Here is a 21,694-nt window from a genome sequence, read left to right on the forward strand (position 1 = left end):
AATTAACAGGGGGGGAAGAAAAATGCTACATTGTCTCCTTCACAGGCCTGCATCCTACAAACTAAAAGAAGCAAAAGTCAGTAGTTAGGGTTCTTGCCTTTCCCATAATTTTTTTCCAGGAAGACAACATTCTGTATTCTCAGGTAGAGAGAATTTGGTAGCAAGAATACAGAAGTAACAGTTACTTAAAGCTTTTTAAAGCTGTCTGCTGTAAATTATGTTTGATTGTCAGAGTTGTATCTGTTTTGAAATGCACAGACTGAAAAATAGCAAACAATTTTTATGTCATCTTGTCCTGCTTGTGGAGGACTCAAATACTTGCAGTAGATGGGCACATTATACTAAAACAACTGCTGATTTTTTTTTGGTTTAGCCAAAAGTAACAAAATCCAACATACACACAGCTTTTTATATGTTTTCTATTATTATTGAACACATGAAAATCAAGAATAAGTGTGTATTTTTAGGCAATGAGCATGAGCACAAAGACACAAAGCAAAGGACAGAGCAACAACAACCACCGCAATTCTTGCAGGAAATCAGCCATACAAACCTTACCAAAGGTCTTAAAAACATGTTTCTCTAAGTAATTTTCAAGACAATAAGTCATTATATTTGCATCGAAATCATAAACCAGTAAATTTTCTCTGTTGTACTTCAGAAGTACAAGCAGCAGAATGAGCAACACCATTTTATCTGAATAAGATCATATAGTCTTGCTTTCTGCAATGATAGGAAAAAGGAGAAAGCAATGTCTGCATCAAGTGGTTAGGTTTTTTCCCCTCCTTAACTAGACTTCTTCAGGGTCAAATAACAGCTCAGAGACTCCAGTTATCATGCTTTGGGGCAAGCACCAGTCACTATTATTCATTTAACCCCATCAACCAAATCAGATGGTTCAAACCCCCACTACTCCCCAAATCCCTACATACCTGTCCTTGTAAGGTTGCACGACTTCTGCCTTGCAGGTGCTGATTAGAAACTGAAGAATGCCAAGGATGGATCTGAGTCTGAGACAGCGCCCGAACGAGTTCAGATGACGGTGTCACTTGCTGTGGGGTTATGTGGTGCTCTAGGTCATGCTCTAAAACATGGCTTGTGCTATCCTGAACAAAAGCGGAGTCGTCGAACTGTGGCAGAAGATCTTCCTGCAAGAGGTCATCCGGGTCAAGTCCTGTGAATGGTTCACTGTGAGTCTCCACTTGATGAAGTAAGTTGTCATCTAAAGATGTAAAACCGTTGCTTTCAATAGGGTCGGTGAAATGGCTTATCTGAGAAGCAGAACCAGTAGAAGCTGGAAAATTAATATTCACAGGAGAGAGTTTCGAACTACTAAAGTTGCCCTGAGGATGCGCAGAATGCAACATTTGAAAAGTACTTGAATTCAAAGTTGTGTTAGGATTCAACATGTGCTCCGTTGTTTCTTGCTTGGTCCCTGTTTGAGATGTAAAGGCATCGCTTCCAGTGAAGTCAGAGATAGAGTGTGTCTGCTGGCTAGTAGAAAGAGCTGTTGTAGGCTGAAGAAGGCTGGTAGGAGAAATGTGATTATTAGAGTAGGAATACGGAGATGAAAATTGTTGACTATTACTGACAGAACATGGAGTAATAGTTGGGGACTGTCCATCAAAATTTCCTTCTTGATTCCCACAAAAATGTATTGAAGCACTTGCAGTTTGAGAAAACTGTTGAACAGACAGAGGCTGCTGTGAAGTTGATGGATTAGAAACTGAAGGTGGGTGGTTAACACTGACTCTGAGGGAAGTAGACACGTTAACTTCCATGAAGTCTTTTGGCTGACTCAGAGCATCCTGCCCTGTGTTGTTCCTGCTCTGCTGTGGCTGTAGTGAGGCACACTGATGCTGTGGTTCATTAGCCTGAAATAAGGCAAAGTCATGGTGTGCTACAAAGCTTTTGTTTTGCTGCATAGACTGAGAATGTCCTTGGTGAAAAGGGGACCCATTTTGATTCGAAACAGTCGTGGCAGTTTGATGACCCCACATAGGACTACCATCAGCCACATCTGGAAACATCCCATTGGACTGGTTTTGTGGATGAACTGGTGAACAATTGAACTGAGAGTGTGGTGATAAGACATTGTCAGCTGAGCTATTAAAAGACTGATTTACTGAGTGAAGCTTCAGTGAATCATACTGATTCAGCTGATCAAACTCACTCATCTTTTGTTGATTTTGAGCATCTTGCACATGGTTCAGTGAGTCTATGTGCAAAGGTTCAAATTCTGCACCCAAATTCAATTCATCAACAAGTGAAACAGGTCCAGGTTGAACAAAGGCATCATCTGACAAACCTTCTAAGGTCTCACTAAAAAGATTGGCATCATCAAAAAAATCCATCATAGGATCAGTCATCTTGAGAGGTCTGTTCTGCTTTTGCTCTCAACTCCAAATGGAGTCAATTTTGTCTCTCCACAGTGAACAGAAACAAATGACATCCAGCGGTCACCACCTTATCCAAGGCATGCCAACAGCCATTAGTGCTTCTGATGAAACATCTGTCTTCAGGTGTTAAAGCATCCTGAGGAAGAGGAGGGGGGGAAAGGAAAAAATTTAATTTAATTACTCTCCTCATCCTTCCTTCCCCTTCCCAACACTTTTAAGGTTATTTTATACTTTGCTCATAACTTTAGCTACACCAAAAATCAAGTTATTTTTGCTTATGCTTGATGTTCTGTGCAGGTTTTATAAATTTTGCCCCTCATAAAAATATGTTTTAAATGTAATGGTTTCTTTTGTTTTACTCACTCAAAGCAGAATTTTAGATTCTCCTTGGTCATAATCATTAAAACTACCAAATTGCACCAGAATTGGGTTTTAGTACTCCAGGATTAGAATTTGTTTATAGCAAAGAAATCATACATATATGACATGTATGTAATAATTCTGTATACTTAAAAAAAAAACTTGAAAGTTTATAAAAAAACTTGAAAGTTTATAAACTACATTTAAGTTAAGGCTAAATTTCATTAGGAAAAACTGGGATACTTTGTTTCTTCTATTTAAGTTGCATTATGCAAGGTCCTGAGAAACTGTATTTTATCACACTTAGGAATAACAGACTTTTCTTATAAGGAAAGACGAGAGAGTGAATACAGTGATACAAAGAAAACACAAAAAGAACAAGCTTTGGTTCAAAGGAGTTTGCACACCTAGTTTTGAAACATTTGAAACTATTTATTCATAGTATCACTGAGTGATCACCAATTCATTGATTTGTAGTGAGAGATTTAATGAGAATTGAAAAGCATGGTAAATTTAACTTTAGCCTAAAACCTCCCACATTTATAGTGTAATCAAACAGAATGGGAAATGAATGAAAATGTGTGGCTGTGATAATGTACCTCCCCAGATAACTGGTAACTCTGTAGAATAGAGAAGCAATCACTTTAAATGAGCACCTTCATGGAATAATCATTCATTTATCCTGTCAGTACATATGTCTAATTAAAGAAAAAAAAAAAAAAAAAGGGAAAAAAACCCAGACACAACTTTTAATTCCTGACCCTCCTATTAAAGCTCACCTTCAACTGCAATTCATCATTAATGAATTTTCCGAAGAATAAAATGAGTATAGGATCCTTCCAGAAATGAACACCCTGTAAATCTGAAATATTCTCTGATGGAAAAGGTTCATGCTGAACCTTCTTAGCCCAAAGTACTTCTTGTCAAGCTGATGAAAACCTATTCTGCATATACTCCTAGGCCACTGAGGGTGGTGTGGCAACAGTCAGAATAAAGCCAGACCTAAATTCACAAACCTCCTTTAGGGTTTGAGTATATGGGACTTCTGTGTGTACAGAGAAGGGCAGAGGGATCCTGTATCATCCTGAGACACACTGATCAGGTATGGTGTCAGTGAGGAGGAGAACAAGCATGATAAAAAAGAAGTGACAGCAGCTTAGGGAGATGAGACCTTAGCACAGCAAAGCTGCTGCAGACCCCAGATAGCAAATTTCACTTGGAAAACAAAGTGGAGATAGCAGTAAAAGGAATATAATAAAAAATTTTAATGAGTTTTATTTCATTTATTTCATGGCCTTTTTGACTACTTTTGCTGAGGTAACAAAAGAACACAAGCTACTCTAGTTATAACCAAGTAAATCAGGTGGAGCTTAAACCCTTTACCATGATAGCCACACTGTCAAACTTTGATACATGAGGTACCACTGCTTCACATGACTGATGTGTGACAGTACCAAAGATAAGAGAAATCAGTGACTTTGGTGGCCATTTTTCTCAAAAGAACCTGAAACCATGGCTATTCAGAAAAATAACAGAAGCCATCTCAGGGAGAAGCTAGGGACAAGTTAGCAACCACAAGGAATTAAAACAAGTCATAAAAGCATGACATAACAGAAATCCAGACTATGGGAAAAGGACACAGTCATTGTTAGGGAAGAGTTTTACATATATGCTTGCAAAGGCTTTAGTTTTGGGGATTTTTAAGGGAAGCAATGCAACCAGGCATAACAAATATAAGAAGTCTGCTAGAGACTGAAAAAAATCACTGTATTTGTTAAATTCTATGCAACATGCAACAGCATGACAGCTTTGTGGCTTGCTGTGATCTGCCCATCTATTAGCAGATGGAATACTGCATCAAAAAAGGTGCATGGTAAAACCCAGACACTGAAAAAACTGATCACTTCTGCACAATATTTAGAAATCAGATATTCCCTTCCCAATATTAAAAGACAATTACACTGTCATTACTTGTCAGATTTTAACTAAAGCTTTGGCCAAGTTCAAAAAGCTGAGTTAATTAAATAACACCAAAGTTACTTCCTGCTGATGTGCCAATATAATTGATATTCTATCATAGATTTAAAGATCAATGTACATGTTAAATTTAAAGGGCACAGAGGGGCATATCCCAGTCATATAGAAGACTAAAAAAGAACATTTAGTAGATATAAACTCTTTTATTCCCTAGCAGAAAGGGCTGTCTTTACTGGAGTGCCATGGTATTTGTAGCTAAATATGGATTTAAAAGATGCATTTTCTTATTGTTATCACTAAAATTTGGATAAAACTTAGTTGGGTAGCCCAAATAAAAACCCATACATCCAATTGTATATATACATATGCATTATTTTAGATTAAAATTACTTTTCATTTCTAATTATGCATTTCTAACTATTTTTAAGTAATGAGCCATGCCTTTAGTAAAATTATATCCTCAACATACTGGTTTTGTTTAGAATTCTCTTTCTGCTCCAGAGTTCACAGACATCATGCTAAATAGTCAAAAGATCACTCAAGTACCTTGAATTTTAATTTGAAGATTATGAAGTTTTGAAACATATGGGCTTAAACTAAATTCTCAGAACTGAGTTCCAGTCCATGGCTACAGTTCCAGCTCCAAGTAAGAGCAAAGAACTGGAGCACACTGGCTTGTGTGTGCTTGTCAGACTAATCACAGCAGTCTGTTGCCATACCTACACTGATCCTGCTTGCACCAAACACCCCATGTAACACTTTCCCTTCCTCTACTCCCCAGACATGCACAAACTCCCTTCCTCCATCTCTCCTCCTTTCAGACTGGGAAATAAATATAACAAATGTAAATAAGAAAGAAATTACATCAGTAGCTATTTATTTGTTAAGGTTGTTCATGGAATTTCCAAGCAGCAAACAATACAAATGACATTTTACTTGTGAAGAAAATCCATCTTCCAATGCAACTGAAGGCAAATTTCTACCAGTCTCAACCATGTCTGCCTTCACTGTGAATGGCAGATTTTCCTTAATGAGAACAGCTTTACTTAAGCTGAATAGAGCAAAACCAGCCCAAAGAGAAAGTAGATCATAGAACACTGTATAAAACAAGAGGTATCAAAAAGCCCCACAGCAATGTTTAGGCTACTTACTAGACTTCATTAAGAGATCCATATTAACATTAATTTTTAACGCAAGGTAAATTTATGAAGTCTCAAAATGATATTTCAGCAAGTTGTACTTAATAAATGGAGAGAAGACATAATAACAAATTCTGTAATGTATGAAGTAAACATAGCTTAAACTTAGCTGTTTTCTTCAGAGACCTCCAAAAACTAAAAATACCAGTAGCTTTTTCAAAAAAAAAATCATATTTTCTAGAGAGTCTTTTGTGGGTTTTTTTTTCCTATTGTTTTGAAGTGCAGGTGTGTGTAATACCACAAAGTTTCTTCAGACTAAGTAAGGTTTATGTTATTGGGAAGAAGTGTTGTTGTTTGTTTTGACTGCACAAAATTCAGACCCTTTGCTTTGGTTGCATTCCAAGTTAGAATCACTTTCTTTCCAAAACTCCAAATTCCAAAGATGGATGGCAAGATGTACAGTTAAAGCCCTTAGGACTGTATATGTATCAGAAAATGACTCTCAAATCACAGACCAATTCATAAATTCTTTACCTATATACCACTGTTTTTCTCTCTGTAATACTAGGAATTAGTGATTTAATTAGAGCATTAATATTTAGACATACAGATTGCAAAATTTAGTTATTAGCTTGGGTCAAAATTAAGAGCTAGCACAGGCACCTAATGAACCCTATACTGTAAAAGTTCCTGATAAACCTTTAAGAGAAGACTAAGTTGCTTAAATCTTCTAAATTAAAAATATATTACAAGATAATTAAGAAAATGGCCCAAGTCAAAATAAAAAATATTCTTACCCATGAATATAGAACACATCTCTTGAATGAAGAATTGAAAAGCTCAGAGCTGTGTTTTAAATCCAGATGGATACCTCATCATCAGAGACCTGAAAATGAAGCATGTCAAACAAGTCACACAATAACCAACTTCAGGAGTGTACAATCAAATACAATATCTGAAACTCCAAAACTCACTAGATACCTTAAAACCAAGAACACCAGAATCAATACACAATCACTAGTAGCTATGATTTTGTAAGTTTCTGGTGAATAGGTACATATTCATTTTGTAGGACTACTAAAAATGACCCAAGTCTACAAACCCCTTAGGATGAAGGGTAGTTTGTGGCACAATACCAAAAAATTCAGGCTAACTTTAAGATGGGATGTAAGTACTCCAAACCAGCAACAGCAAAAAGAAAAGTTTTGAGGTTAGGTTTTAAACCTGTCAGTCTGAGAAGCCCTGTACATGTCTTTTAACAGCAGTGAGCTGTTCCACTCTGACAGTGGACTTCAATGGGAACTGACAGTGCCTTTTGGGGAGAGAATACCTGCATGACAGTTTTATCCTGTTCCTTGCCTTGGCAGTAGGTAGAGGAGCTCAATCTGAAAGAGGCTTCAAAACATTACAAAGTTTAAGGGAAAATGTGCATGGGAGGGTTCTAGGGCCACTGTGTAAAAGCCTCAAAGCACACAAAGCTACCCTCTAACATTGAAAGACAAGACAGAAAGTTTGTATATGAACTGATATTCTACACCAGTGTGTTTTTCCATTTCAAAAATATGATGATTGTGTCCAAGGCACCAAACATCCTCCAATTCCAATACAAAGATTCCTCTCCCTAAATACAGTTTTGTGCTATCAGTCTTTAACACTTCTGCAGAACTATTACTGCAGATCAATCTTTAAACTTGTTAAAAGATAACATAGCATGTAATACTGCATTGAGAAGCACATTTTAACACCATTATTTCCTCTCCCTACATCTTTGAAACAATGCTGTAACGTACGTGGAAGATATAAATTGGTTGTAGCAGCTACCAAATCCTGCAATGTTCCAGAAAAAAAAAATTATCTGGTACTAATTTGGTACATAAATTGTTACATTTATCCTCCTTCTATTATTCAGTAACTTCCCAAGACTTTTTCCAAGGTTGCTAAATAAAATGTCTCTGCTCTGCAAAAGGGACACTTCATGCAGAGAGGTATTTTTCTAAAATTCATACAAGATAAGCACATACCCAACATAGACCTAGGGGAAAGTTGCTAAAATACCTTTACATTTTTTTACCATTTCTGTGAACTGATATTAATTTTCTATCAAAACAGACAGAAAACTTGCTCCTGATGTTCCCTTTTTCTATACTGGAAACCCCATCATACAAGCAGAGCTCCTGTCATGCACAAGTCCTCTTCACATTCAGAAATTAGAAAGGAGTTTGAAACTCCTTTCAAACTGTCAGGTCCTATGCAACATTTTAATCTTTTTTTGTTGTTGCTGTTCTCAATCTCTGCTTATTTAAAAGTTCTTTGTTGGCTATATAAAGTGAAAGCATAAATATTTGACAATATATACACTAACTGAATAGAGGCATTCAAAAATTTAATATATGAAAAAAGAAAAATTGAAAACTTGCAATCAAGTAATTTATTCTACCTGTAAGAGTTCAACAGTAAAAAAAGAAACCCTATTCACCTGTAGCTACCATATAAGACAAATGCTATCAAGTTCTTGGCTAAAACAGCTGTTTATCCTTCCTCAACTGGATTGTTCTTGAATCCTCAAATTAAAGAGGAAAAAAAGATGTTTCTTACTCTTTAGAACAGTGTCCACTTGCTTGAACAGCTTCCAATATGGAGACAATTTTGGAATACTTAAGTTTGAAAAACCCTACAATGAAAGGAAGAAGAAAAACCATATGTAACTAGATATACATTCACCAGGTCTGCAATACATTATTCTAAATGTGAAATACAAAAAATGCTTCTGACAACAGAAGATTTACTAATGATGATATGACGTGCCAAATGGAAATCCATACAAAAGGAATATACAGTTTTTATAAGCTCCAAAATGGGGTCTATCTCCACATATTCTCACATAAGCCATGTTGCATGTGAACTTTTAAATATACATATATATGGATCTGTTACATGTGATATGTTAAAAAAATTACTCTTACTAAATGTTAAGCATTATTCTTACTAAAAAAAAAAAAAAAAAAGGCAAAGAACAATATTTTGGCTTTTTCTCTAAATATCTGCAGGAGGTGTCAGAGGATGGACCCGGCCTTGCTTTGTGGTGCCCAGCAATGGAGCAATGGAGCAGGAGGAAGGGGCAGGAACGGTGCCCAGGAAGTTGCACCTGGACATGAGCAAGGAGTTCTCTGCTGTGCAGGGCCCGAGCGCTGAACAGCCTGGCAGAGGCTGTGGAGTCTCCCTCCCTGGGGACATTCCAGAACTGTCTGGACACAACCCTGTGCCTGTGCTCTGGGGAGTTCTGCTTGAGCAGGGAGGTTGGACCCGCTGACCCACTGGGGTCCCTTCCAACCTGCCCCATTCTGTGAGTCTGTGATTCTTATTTTGGACACCAAACCACAGATTTTTATACACATTTTCTAACAGGAAACAAACAACTCATTTCAATTTGTTGAGAATGGCTACACAAATTTCTATTTTTTAAAACATCCTGTAAATTTAAATAAAACAGTTTAGTTTTGCACAACATCCTTGTGTGCTTTTATCTCTTTAGTCTTGGCAAATACCTTTAGAAAATTTAACAGCACCAGCTGAAGACATTATTATTTTCAACTACCTTCTTCCTTTCTGCCAAAGGTTATTGCCCTCAAAGCACACCTGCAGAACAAAACGTGTAGGTATGCATCTGCTGCTTCAGCATATTGCCTCCCAATTTAGTTTTAATCCTTCCTCTTGTTTGTTTAACAAACCCATTAGACTTTGCATGAAAACAGCAGAAGTGTATATGTACCTTCTATTTTGTCATTTATATCTTGTGGATGTTAATTGCAATAAAGGGACAATAATAATACAGAGAATGACAACATGTTAATCTGCTGCCATTGACAGAAATCTAGAAAGATGCCAGGAGTTTGGAATAGCTTATTGCAAAGAAGAAAGCTGATCCCCAAGTCAGTTTATTTTAGTGAAAATAGCTGTTAAAAGTTAATGTCTTTGGCCACCAGACTACTGAAGGAATCCGTATTAGTAACCAGTACTGCTCATACAATATTGCAGTTTTGTTTCTCTAAAGTGTACCTGTGGAGATTTTCATAAATTTCAGGACTTCAGTGATTTCCTTCTAATCACTTTCTAATACCGATAACAAAAACTTCCCATGTTTTGTTCTTCAGGTTTGAATTCCACTACACCCAACTTTTTTTTTCCTTTTAGTGTATCTGTACAAAATACAAATGTCTCTTTTGAAAGTTTAGTTGTCAAAACATGGTGTAATGTATTTATAGTTTGCAGTTTGCTTCTGATCACTAGCAAGAGTTACATAAACTTCCTTGTAAGTTTAAAAAGAAAATCCTCTGATGCTGCTGAGATTTCAGATGTAAACATTACAGGCTTTCTATTGTTTTGTTATCAATTTCAGTGTTACACCTTAAATTAGACCTAAAAAATATGTTTCTGAATTCTAGTATTTTTGCTCAGGAACATTTAGGGCATTTTAAGATTTAGAGAAACATTTGCATTAAAAATCAGAAAAAAAACCCTTTTTATTTTCACATGTGGCCTAAACCATGATTTCATTACAAAACATAAGAGACTGAAGACTTCAGAGCACAGCCCTCTTTCAATTCACAATCTGATAATACAATATCTTCCAATAATTCTCATGTTCTACCCTGATAAGCATCTTTGTGAACTACTGCAAGTTTATAACCTGGAAGTACCAACTAGAACAATGCAAAGGATTGTGCCTATTTTACAGATGCCTGTGGGTCCTGACTGATGAGTAGAGACAGCTGTGAAGGCTTGAAATTGACAGAAATCTGCACTGGGAAAAAAAAAAAGGCACAATTTCAAGTCTTTCATGTAGGTGGAAGCCATAACTACAGTAGCTTTACTACAGGGTAATTGAAAACACAAATTTATTGTATTGAAGTGTCAGATTTCTGATAACATATGGAATATCAGATGTGCATGGCATATCAGATATTCATGGCATTACACAAATGAAGTCTTTCTGAAGCTTAAAAGTTTCTTCACTAGGGTATTAAGTATCAAATGTAATAAAACCATTTCTCTTCAAAAGCCATTTCCAGTACAGATTTTGGAGGAATTCCTGAATTTTAGTGACCAGTATAAAAGAGCGAACAAACTTTTCAATACTGCTCATGCAGTACAAGGAAAGTGCCCAAGAAAACACTGGAGATGGAAACAATTTGGTAACCAGAGTTACATTTCCTAATATGACTCAGATAAAGAACAAAGTCAAAATTACTATTTGTCTCCAGAAAAAGGATTATTCCATCTTCTTGCAAATTCTAACTCTTGATTTAAGATTAAAACAAAAATATATCACTTAAAAAGAGAAAGATGCATGTACGCCACCAGCCTAAAGACATTAATATTTGGCAGCACCTGGATAATCTGCACGAATGAAGTTGAACATTTCAACACATCTGCTCACTGACAGATGCCATAACTACAAATGAATTTCTGCTGAATTCTGACTTTTAAAAAAGCTTCCTACCTTGTAACATTTTTCTTGCAGCTTAGAAAGTGAATGTAATGTAGAGTCAGCACTGCAAGTGGAACTTGGATCCAAGGTGCTTCCAAAAGTAGCCTTTTACTTCATCACTAGAACTCACTCTAAGAGGTAGCAGAGCATACATCTGAATTGTTACATACACATTTTAAAAGTACTCCTAAGGTCCTCGTGTTTCTGAAGTCAAGATAAATCTTCATTACCCACACTGCTAAAAAATATTTAGAATTGATCTTCTGCAAGTTTTCTACACTGCAGTTACTTAAAAACATAGTCATTGTAAACCACATTATGCTTTTCTCCTGTAACAATTGTAGAAAAAAATACTGCTCAAAAACTATCTTTCCTCCCTGCACTACTGTAAATAAGAAAGTTGTGTGTTCAGCTGACTCTCACATTTAAGATCTGCTCAGATTAAATATGGGAATCTTGCTGCTCCTTCAGCCAAAGCAAAAGCTGCAAATACTTTTCAGTTGCTATTTCACCAGCAAAATAATCACTTCTTATCATGACAATTTCTTTTGCTGAAGGAAAAAGAGAATACTTCAACAATATAATCATGTTAACTATCACTTCTTGAAGGTTTGACTAAACAAACAGCTGGTTTCTCCATCACCCCTTCCCACGTACTTGGACACCCCAAGTTCTGAGGCTCCACTTCAAACTACAGGAAGAGCACTGGGAACTAGAATGGGAGCCAAAGTAAGTGTGAGATTTCAAAGTCTTCATTAAGCTCACAGCTCCATGGTTTGATACAGCCAAGGCCATTAAAAGGACAGCTCTAGATAGATGGACGGAAGAATATAAAGTATTGACAAAATTAGGGTTAGGAAAGAATCTGGGTGTGATGGGTTACCAGACTTCAGTTAAACACAAAAATGTTTCAGCTGGATGATTTATAAACACAAGTACGAAGCATTACTGAGAATTCAGTTCATCTATAATGGTGGAAACAAAGAGAATGAATTCCTGTTCAGTGATGAATAGGATATGCCATTTGAGTCCATCCTAAATTGCATGAAAATTATCAAAGAAATGCACTTTGGGCACTTCTTTATACAAGACTGATACAGAAGGAAAAAAATGCACCGTAAGGAATCTGAACCTATAAATATGTAATTGTCCAGCTTACCTGTACTTTTAAAGTGTCTGAAGGATACATATACCATAAATATAGGGAATATTTTTATTGTAAGATACATTAAAAAAAACTCCTTAAAACTAACCTATAAACCAAGTGAGAACAAATGTATACTTACTTCATGGGTTTCAGAACAAGGCAATTTTAAAGCAGCAGGTGAATCTTTTGGGTTTAAGCTGCCTGCATCATTAACTTATCTCACTCATAAAAGCAAACAAATTAAAATTGTCTGGTTTGGGGTCTCAATAGTCTCTCAGTAGTGGTTCATGTCATACACCTTTTAGATAACACCACTAAGAATACTTTTGAAAAACCACACTCCACTTTCATCATCATTTGAGCATAACTGAATTCTTGGACTAATCTTCAGGAGCATTTAGCACAAACAGCTCATGAGAAATGAGAATGTGCTGAGACTCCTCAAAATTCCTGAAAAACTCTTAAGCTTCAAATTCCACTTCTTTTTGCAGTAAAAATGATAACCTTACTCTGAGTGGCATGAATTAGTATGGCTTCACCACAAAAAGCAGCATTAAGTTGTATAAATAGAACAATTTGGTTAAATACAAATAAGCAAGTTAGCACAAAGTAAACCAGCACAGATGCGCTGTAACTCCTTAGGTGCCTGCCCTTGTCATCTTATAAATGCAAAGGAAATTGACACAGCTTACTCTCTAACAGGGAAAGAAAAAAGTTCCTTCACATTTACTTTAAGGTAAGAGAGTCCACAATGGCCCTTAACCACAGAGCTGTTGGTAACTGAAGTTCACATCCTACCTTATTCCCATCAACTTCTCCATGAGCCTGTGAGTTATAGGCAAAGGGCCTGGCACACTGATCCCTGAATTGGTTAACATTCAAAAACATATCTACTAAATTTTGCTCTTTGGTTTACACAATCTGGGCATTGAAGTCCATGGCATGTTGGAAGCCTCATCTGATGATGTGGGAAGAATGAAAACGTCATTATTAATTACAGGTATAAGGTGTTGAGGCTGTCTAGAAACCAGTAAACCAAAAGGATATTAATTTCCACTCTTTCTTTAACAGTTCACAAAGTCTAAGATCAGAATAATTATTGATTTTAAAATATTTGCTTTCCCTATCAAAAACTTGATCTGTGCAACAACAAACTAAAATTCAGAGATAGGATAAAAATCTAGATTTTGCTCAAAAATTGGCAAAATATATTAATATATTTTAATATATTATAAAATATATTAATATTCTGCCTTGAATTATAAACACATGTATAACTGCACACAAATGATTACATGTAAAACAAGGTGAAATAATTATTTTTACCTCACACCTGCCAACTGGGAACTTGATGGTGTCGAATGATCCAGGTTTAAAAACAGTTGCAGTGAGCTTTCAGGAGGAGCCTAGTTCTCCTGAGAGAGGAGAGTTACTTTTTAAGGCTACTTCTTAAAAGTCTCAAAAAATACACAAGAGAACTAGAAACCCTATCCTGCCACACAAATTGTTACTTTGTCCCCCATGAGCAGGGATTGTAACACTGAAGGGTCCAGCTCTCTTCTACATAATGGAGGTAGACTGAGCTGTCTTTTCTCACTCTGATGAAGTTAAATGGCTTTCATAACTGAAGGAAGTTCTCAGCTGCTAAAGATTCAAGGCACTTATAATACAACAGTGAGGAGAGCAAACCATTTCTTACAAACTGAAAGCGTGTGCATCAAGCTTGTTGTCAAAGCTATCCAGCCAAAATGAGAGAATTCAGAATCCTTTCCAGCTGGTTTTTATCCCTGTTCACAAAAAATTGTGTGTAAAGAAGAAATGAAGAGGTTTTAACCTTTCAGTGTGTTAAGCCTCAGTGGGAAATGTGACAATCTCTCCACTTCACTGGAATAAAAATGCATGCCACCTATCCACCCGGTGCCATCTACCAACAGCACCGAGCTGGCCTCAAAATCCTCTCCTCATCATCTACAAAGATGACAAGGAGAGGAGCTTGCAGCCCCTTCCTGGAAAATGCCAGTCTATAAATTCTAACCCTGCCCTTTGACAGCCAAATCCCCTTTTAAGTCTCCACCCATGCAGCGGGAACCTGTGGCCATGCACCACCAGCTCTCCTCAGCCCAGAAATGTTGCAGCCCAGAAGCACAGCAGACTGCCTGCCCATCTCCATCTCTCCCAGACACTGTCAACCCTCCCCTGTCACCTTCCTTTCCCCTGCTCCCACGGATCATGCTGCGGTCAATCCAAGCCAGTGGGCTGCCAAACTCAGCTCCTCTTTTTCTTACTGCTTCTATTACCCGGGAATACGATTTTAATTCCTCCCTCTACTCACCTCTATTCTCTTGTGTGTTGAGAAGCCAGGTCTGCCATGCCCACTGTTCTGCCTAGGAGGATCCGCATCCCTTCCCTACCTCGCACTCCCTTCCTAAACGACACAAGGTGGCCGGGGATATTTTTGCCTTCCCTGTCTTCATGCACCCAACCCTTTTCTCCCACTGCCACCTCCTCGGTGGGGGAGAGGGACATGCAGCCTTTTCCTCTGACTTCCCTACGGAGACCAGCCCTCTTCCCTTCGCCCTGCCATCTTCTTACCTGTAAGAGAGCAGGACGTTGAGGCTCTCCCCCACCCTGAGACCCCGGGAAGGCCCAATTCCTCCCTTCAAACTTCATCCCCACCCCCGGCCACCCCTGGGCGCAGTGACGGGGCCGCGGGTGGCGGGGCCCGCATCCCTGGGCGTCCCCGCCGACTCCATCCTGCCCGCTCCACCCGCGCCGCCCCCGGGAAAAGCCTCGCCTCGCCGCCGCCCCCCTTCCTCCTCCCACCTCCGCCGGCGAGGTGCGAGGGGCCGGCGCGGAGCCCCGCGCCCGGCGGTGTCGGCGAGGGGCGGAAGCGGGCGGGGGCGGCGGCGGGGAGAGCCCGGGTGCCGAGCAGGCCGCGTCGCGCCCCCGGCGGTAGCAGGGGCGGGCAGGGCCGGCGGGGCCGCCCGGTGTCTCCGGCACCTGGAGCGTGGCCTGCCCGTCCCTCCGCACGTACTCACCGCCCGGTTCGCCATTACGGAGCCGCCGCCGCTGCCGGGCAGGAGGCGGCGATGCCCCACGCCTGTGACAGCTCCGCGCCGGGGCGGCCGCAGGCGGGCGCGACGGCTTCCCCTCCCCCCCGCGGGGATTCCCCCCGTGTCCCCCCCCACCCCGGGAGCCGGCGGGCGAGGGCGGCACTCACCGTGCGGTGTCGCAGGCCGGCGGGCGGTGCGGGCGGCGCTCGGCGCTGTCCCCGCGCCTCTCCCCGCTCCTCCCCGCGGGCGCTGCGCGGGAGGGGCCCCGCGCGGGGGGGGAGCAGCGCGGGGGGCGAAGTTTCACTCGCTCCGCGCCGCGACCCCAGCGGCCCCAGCGAACCCGCGGGGACGGGCTGGGGGGCGCATTTGCATATTTGTCACCCCCGCGCTGATTGGCCGCCCGCGCGGGGGCCGCCGCCGCGCGCTGACACGGCGGCTCGGCTCGGGAGGGAGGGAGGGAGCGGCGTGAGGGGAGGAAGAGGCGGGCGGAGCGGGGACGGGGCGCGGGAAGGGGCGTGCGCGGGGCGGGGATGCGCGGGGGGCGGAGAGGGGACCCGGGAGCGTGCGAGTTTCCTTCCCGAGACACCTTCGCCCTCCCGCCGCAGCCCCCGCGGGAGGGGCAGCCCTGGCGGGGCGGGGGCGGGCGGCGCGGAGCCGATGGAGCGGTGCGTGCGGCGGGCTGGGCGCATCCAATATGGCCCCTGCGCCGGGAGAAGCCAATCCCGGGCGCGGTTACTCCGGAGGCTCCGGCGGAGGCCGGACCGGGATGCGGGGCAGGCCCCGGGCGGCGGCGGGGCCTGAGGGAGCGGGGATTTTCCCTGGGAAAGGGAAACTTGGCGCTCCGGCGCGTTTTGGCGAGGCGCTCACGCAGCCGCTCTGGGCGCCCCGGCCGTGCCTCCGTGGGAGCGCGCCCAGCAGCGGGAATGCTGCCTTCGCTCGAGGAAATCGCGGGGGCGCGTTTGACACCGGCGCTGGGGATGGTGCTCGCTAGCCAAGGCTCTCTCTCTCTCCCTCTCTCCAGGCAGAGCGCGTGGGCTGGCAGCTCAGTACGTCTGACCCAGCGGTGGCATCGCCAGGTCTTCCATTGAAAGCCAAGGGCTTGCAGGGAGAGCGAGGGGAATTCCCGCCTGTGAAAGGCAAAGGTGGATGCCAGGCAGGACGAGTGTAGCCTCAGGTACACGTATCAAGCCACTTTGGAATACATTTCTTGAACACGCTAAAAGGGCGCATACATTCCAACAAAGTTAACTGTAAGCCTTTTCTTTTACATAATATTTTTTCAAACTTATTTAGATGGAGTACATTAAACCACAAGGATTGATTTCAAAATCAAAGTTTAGACATAACCATTGCCAAAGACACTTCCGTGTTATCTGAAATAACTTTCCTTTTTGAAGTGTCAGGCTACAAAACTCTTACAGGACTCGTTTTGGTGTAGCAGGGCAGCAGAGCAAAAAGCTTGAGGAGGGAATTTCTAGCATAGCTGAAGTGAGAAACCTTTTTGGGTCTTGCCTACAGCTTTATCTACTGTGGCAAATAAGTAGAGAAAAGAAAAAAAGAAAAAAACCCACTTTAGTTGAACAGTTACATAACTCTTCTGAGTTGACCTTAAGATTAAATTAAGAATTCCAGGAATACAAGAAAATTCCCAGTCAGAATTATATGCACTTGGATATTGTGCCTGTGAGGACTGCAGGCACAGGGGCAATCAGAAATCTCACCCTAAATCTTGCATTCCTTGCTAGCAGGGAATGGGGGCTATACTTCTGATTCTCTCCAACCTGTTGCTTCTATTGTTAGGATATTATTTAAGGCAAATTTTGTCATTATATAAAGTGTCAGATTTGTTGTGTATCTTATATGCTTAATTATATATATAATTCATTAATTGATGACGAAATTTCTAAACAGTTTCTCTACCGAGATTCTGTAGCTACAAGCATAAGGTAGGGTCTTATTTAGCATTAGTTTAGAGAGACAAGCCTTTAAGCAAGCTACTTCAATGTTTTAGCTTTACAGTATCTTTATCTTTCTCCCTATCTCAATTCCTTCATCACAAAAACTTCAATCTTCGTCTCACACTATTCAGAAGACTATTGTTAATATTTACACTAAACTTTCTGCTCTTACTCTCTTTTAGTCAGCCCTAGAGACTTTTTCTTTCTAATTTCCCTTTCTCTCATTAACAATTGAAAAAAAATTAAAAAAATATAGCTGTTGTGTTTTTGTTTGGTTGGGTTTTTTTTTAATCCTAATGGCTTCTAAATCAAAACTTTTATTTCTCTGCTCCTCTAGCCCCCATAAAGAAATAAGCACCTACTTCAATGGAAAAAAGTTGCCCTTCACCCTTTTATTAGAATTAGCCAGCCAGTGGTAGTACTTCCTTAATAAAGCTATCAACAGCAGTGCAGCCCTGTGAAGGGCTCTCAGCTCTGGAGAGTGTGAATGGCAGTGTCAGACGCTGAGAGCACAAGCTTAGAATCATAAATCACATGAATGACCAAAAATAGGATCATGTGACTGGTTATTTTGCTGCTCAAAAGGACATTGAAACTCACGAGCACTTAATGTTTGGATGAATCCTTTTAGAATTTAGAAAACAAATAGGTTACATAAATATACAGAATTAAATGGTGATTTTTGTTTTAGGCTACATTTTCTTAAACGTGTCTGTGTCTCATCAGTTTTGGAGATGGCTTTTACACAGTGTTCATTTTTATTTCCATCAAAACTTCTGTTATTTTACATCACCACCCTGAAATCTTATTGTTTCAAGCAATCATAATTTTAGCAGGTTTTATACATTTTATGGTATCTATTTTCTCAGCAGCACTGCTTCACAAGGTAATTATATTGTCTTGATCGTAGTGTATTGGTCACTCGTTTAAAATGTTGGGTTGGTAAGAGTGAGAGAATACTTTGCCCCTCGACTCTTTTTTTTTTTTTTGTTATGCATTTCTTCAGATGTCTCATGTGCCACAGATTTAGAGCACATGCATTTTTTAATTTTCTTTGTTCCCACAGAACTATAGTGATTTATTCTGCCTTAGAATTTACCATGTGTGTCTTGTAACCCATTGTAGCCTATAGAGGGAGAGTACTAAAAACAAGGACACTCATCCTTTATCCTTTATCCTTCTGTAAGCATGGAATAAAATTTTGCAAGAAAAACTCTAACAGAGGAAATCAGTTGTTGTGCTTTCCTGTACTTAGGTTATCCAAGGAAGTTGCTGCGGAGGTGTTGGGGTCAGGGCTCAAGTGACCCATTGAATCATTTGGGTAGAGAATGACCTCCAAGATCATTGAGTCCAACCATTGCCCCAGCACTGCCAAGCCCACCACCAGCCCATGTTCCTCAGTGCGAAATCTGCATGCCTTAAATCTCTCCAGGAAGGGTGACTCCACCACTTCCCTGGGCAGTCTGTTCCAGTCCTTTACAACACTCTTGGTTAACAAACTTTTCCTAATCTCTGATCTAAACCTTCTCTGGCACAACTTGAGGCCATTTCCTCTTGTCCTATCACTTGTTACTGAGGAGAAGAAACCTCCTCCCACCTGGCTACAACCTTCAGGTAGGTGGAGAGAGCAATCAAGATCTCATTTAACTGACTGTGCTGCTGAGACTCTGCTGTTGCCACAGTGACTGCTTTGATCCTTCTCCAGTAGCCACCCTGTGTGACTTGGGAAAGCAGAGAGCAGTGAGTGCACAGATTGCTGTGTTGGAGCAGCTCTCCCTGTCTTTGCTGATGTGCTGTAAAAGCCTGATGGGGTCTGGATGCTGCTGAAGACCTGCCCTGCCACACAAAACAAGCCCTTGCTGAGATGTTCAGTTGCTCAGTGTGTGCCTCTGCAACCTGCAGCATGAGCAGGGAGGAGAACGCTTTCTCCGGTAGCTTCTGGAGCTGTTAACAGCGCTGCAAGGCGAGGAGCTCTGCTCACATCATTTTGCCTGTGAATATATTCAAAGTCACATGTTCCCATAAGATTCAAATGGGGAGATCTGCTTGTTTCATTGTACTGTCATGTGGCAGTTTGTGTGAGCTGGAATGAACACTGGAACTCCTGCAGGGAGCAGCTATGCTGCGCACCTGCACATCTGAAACACTGCAGATGCAAAGGAAGTACCCAGAAGCAGATGGTTTCTCTCATGTCCTAGCAGAGGCAGATGTAAACTAGGATATCATTATAAATCTTTTTAGATTAGGACAAAATTTAATTTTTTCACAGTGCTTGAGAACAATTGCATCCCAGGATCTATGGATCAGAAAGAGAAGCTGGAATTCTGCATATAAACCTTTCATAATGTGATAAACAACTACAAATAAAGATCTGGTTGCTAATTAAATATGCAAATAATCTGCTTTATAAAATGGAAAGCAGCTAGAATGTTCTACTTTTACTATGTCCTAAAAGTTTACCTTGCAGCTGGATACTAGTGATGTAAATTGAGTAAACCTGCAGTGAAGGCATCAAAATGCTGGTTTCTGAAACTATTTTCATTGCTGTTTCCTCAAACACCTACATCTCTGTCTGCTTACCACAATGACAGCCACAAGTACATTGTTAATTGATGAAACCCTAGTGATAGTACTGAAATCTGTCATGAAATAGGAGGTATGAAAGCAGAACATTTTAAAACTGAGCTTACTGGAATGTTATTTTTCTACCAAGCCATGTTTTTCATTAAGAAACTTATTTTTAGCATAACTCCTGGCAGTGCCTAATTTTAGCACTGCCAGGAGTGCTAAAACTTTTAGCAAAGGTTTTCTGCATTGTCTTTAGAAAGAACAGAAATTTCTATCTTGGTAGGCTGAGGTCAGTTTGTGAAACTAGGCACACTGAGATTTGTGAGTTGGGGTTTAAAGTGCAATCTGTAAAGATCACTTTCAAAGAAGAAGGGTGATACAGAACCTCCTCTAGACTCTTGTATTAGGAAGAAAATAGCCAGTTAAGCCCCACTGACCATTTTGATGACCGCGTGGAGCTCGTGTCACCTGATTCTGTCTGGTCTCCTTTAGGCAGCACTGAGGCCTCGTTGCAGTTTTCTGTAGAGTGGTTTTAGTAGGGGGGAGTTTTCAGGAGAGAAAGACATCAATTATAGCTGTAGAAATGTGCTTTTTTGCTGTTCCTACAGTCTCTGAGAGGGAAGATGTGTGCTGATGTGTTTACAAGCAATTTGATGGATGCAAGTATGGGTGTTCATATCTGTTCACTTAGTCTCTGGTAACTTCAAGCAGCAGGTTCATTGCAGAGCCCAGTCAGCCTGGCTGCTGAAACAGACAAGCTGGGTCTGCACAAGCCTGAGCTTCTGAACTTCAGGGTAAAATGACAGGGTTTAGGGGGGAATATGGAGTAGGCAGTTCAGGAATGCTGTACAGCTTCCAAGTGCCGCAGCCAATGGGAAAAGGAAGAGAGCACCATGGGGCCAGGAGTTTAGGATAAAAGGAGGGTGTGCCCTCTGAAACCTTGAGAGAGAAACCGTGTGGGCATGTACCCCAGTGGACTCTCTCCCTTTATTCGAATATAGATCCAGGGTTCTTCTGTCTCCATTGTGGACACTGGCTTGTCATAGTGTGATTTTCCATACAAAAGCCTCTAGTAAAATTTTGGTAAAGAGTGGGGGAAAATCGATGTATTACCCAGTTCTGAATACTAGATCACACAACACTTCAGAATAGTTGAATAGTGTAGGTATACAGTTTTTGGTAATTGGGAGTGGGGCTTGGCCAAGCCTCATCCCTAATGAGTTCCAGCTGTGAGAAGGAGGTGAGCAGCGCTGACAGCAATGAGCCATGGAGTGCCCAGGTGTACTGACCAACCACCAAAGGGAACAGAGGGCACACAGGTGCAGTGCATTAAGAGTGAGGGCACACAGGTGCAGTGCATTATCAGTGAGGGGCACACAGGTGCAGTGCATTATCAGTGAGGGGCACACAGGTGCAGTGCATTAAGAGTGAGGGCACACAGGTGCAGTGCATTATCAGTGAGGGGCACACAGGTGCAGTGCATTATCAGTGAGGGGCACACAGGTGCAGTGCATTAAGAGTGAGGGCACACAGGTGCAGTGCATTAAGAGTGAGGGCACACAGGTGCAGTGCATTAACAGTGGGGGCACACAGGTGCAGTGCATT

At 41.1% G+C, this 21,694-nt stretch overlaps 1 protein-coding gene across 4 annotated transcripts in view; it reads right to left on the reverse strand.

Moving 5' to 3' along the window:
- Positions 1 to 16,002, reverse strand: part of CHD9 (chromodomain helicase DNA binding protein 9) — an 84,718-nt gene extending 68,716 nt beyond the window's left edge. For 3 of the 4 annotated variants that reach the window (XM_084215200.1, XM_084215199.1, XM_084215197.1), the window contains exons 1-4: positions 15,731 to 16,002; positions 8,471 to 8,546; positions 6,673 to 6,761; positions 933 to 2,535 (exon numbers count right to left, since the gene is read on the reverse strand). In XM_084215200.1, the coding sequence (XP_084071326.1) occupies positions 933 to 2,369 (1,437 nt within the window). In that variant the 5' untranslated portion in view covers positions 2,370 to 2,535; positions 6,673 to 6,761; positions 8,471 to 8,546; positions 15,731 to 16,002. The remainder of the gene's footprint in view (positions 1 to 932; positions 2,536 to 6,672; positions 6,762 to 8,470; positions 8,547 to 15,730) is intronic. The other variant, XM_084215198.1, reaches the window with a different exon arrangement.
- Positions 16,003 to 21,694: the final 5,692 nt, after the last annotated feature.

This window comes from Fringilla coelebs (assembly GCF_963513975.1).
Source record: "Fringilla coelebs genome assembly, chromosome: 14".
Taxonomy (NCBI): Eukaryota; Metazoa; Chordata; class Aves; order Passeriformes; family Fringillidae; genus Fringilla; species Fringilla coelebs.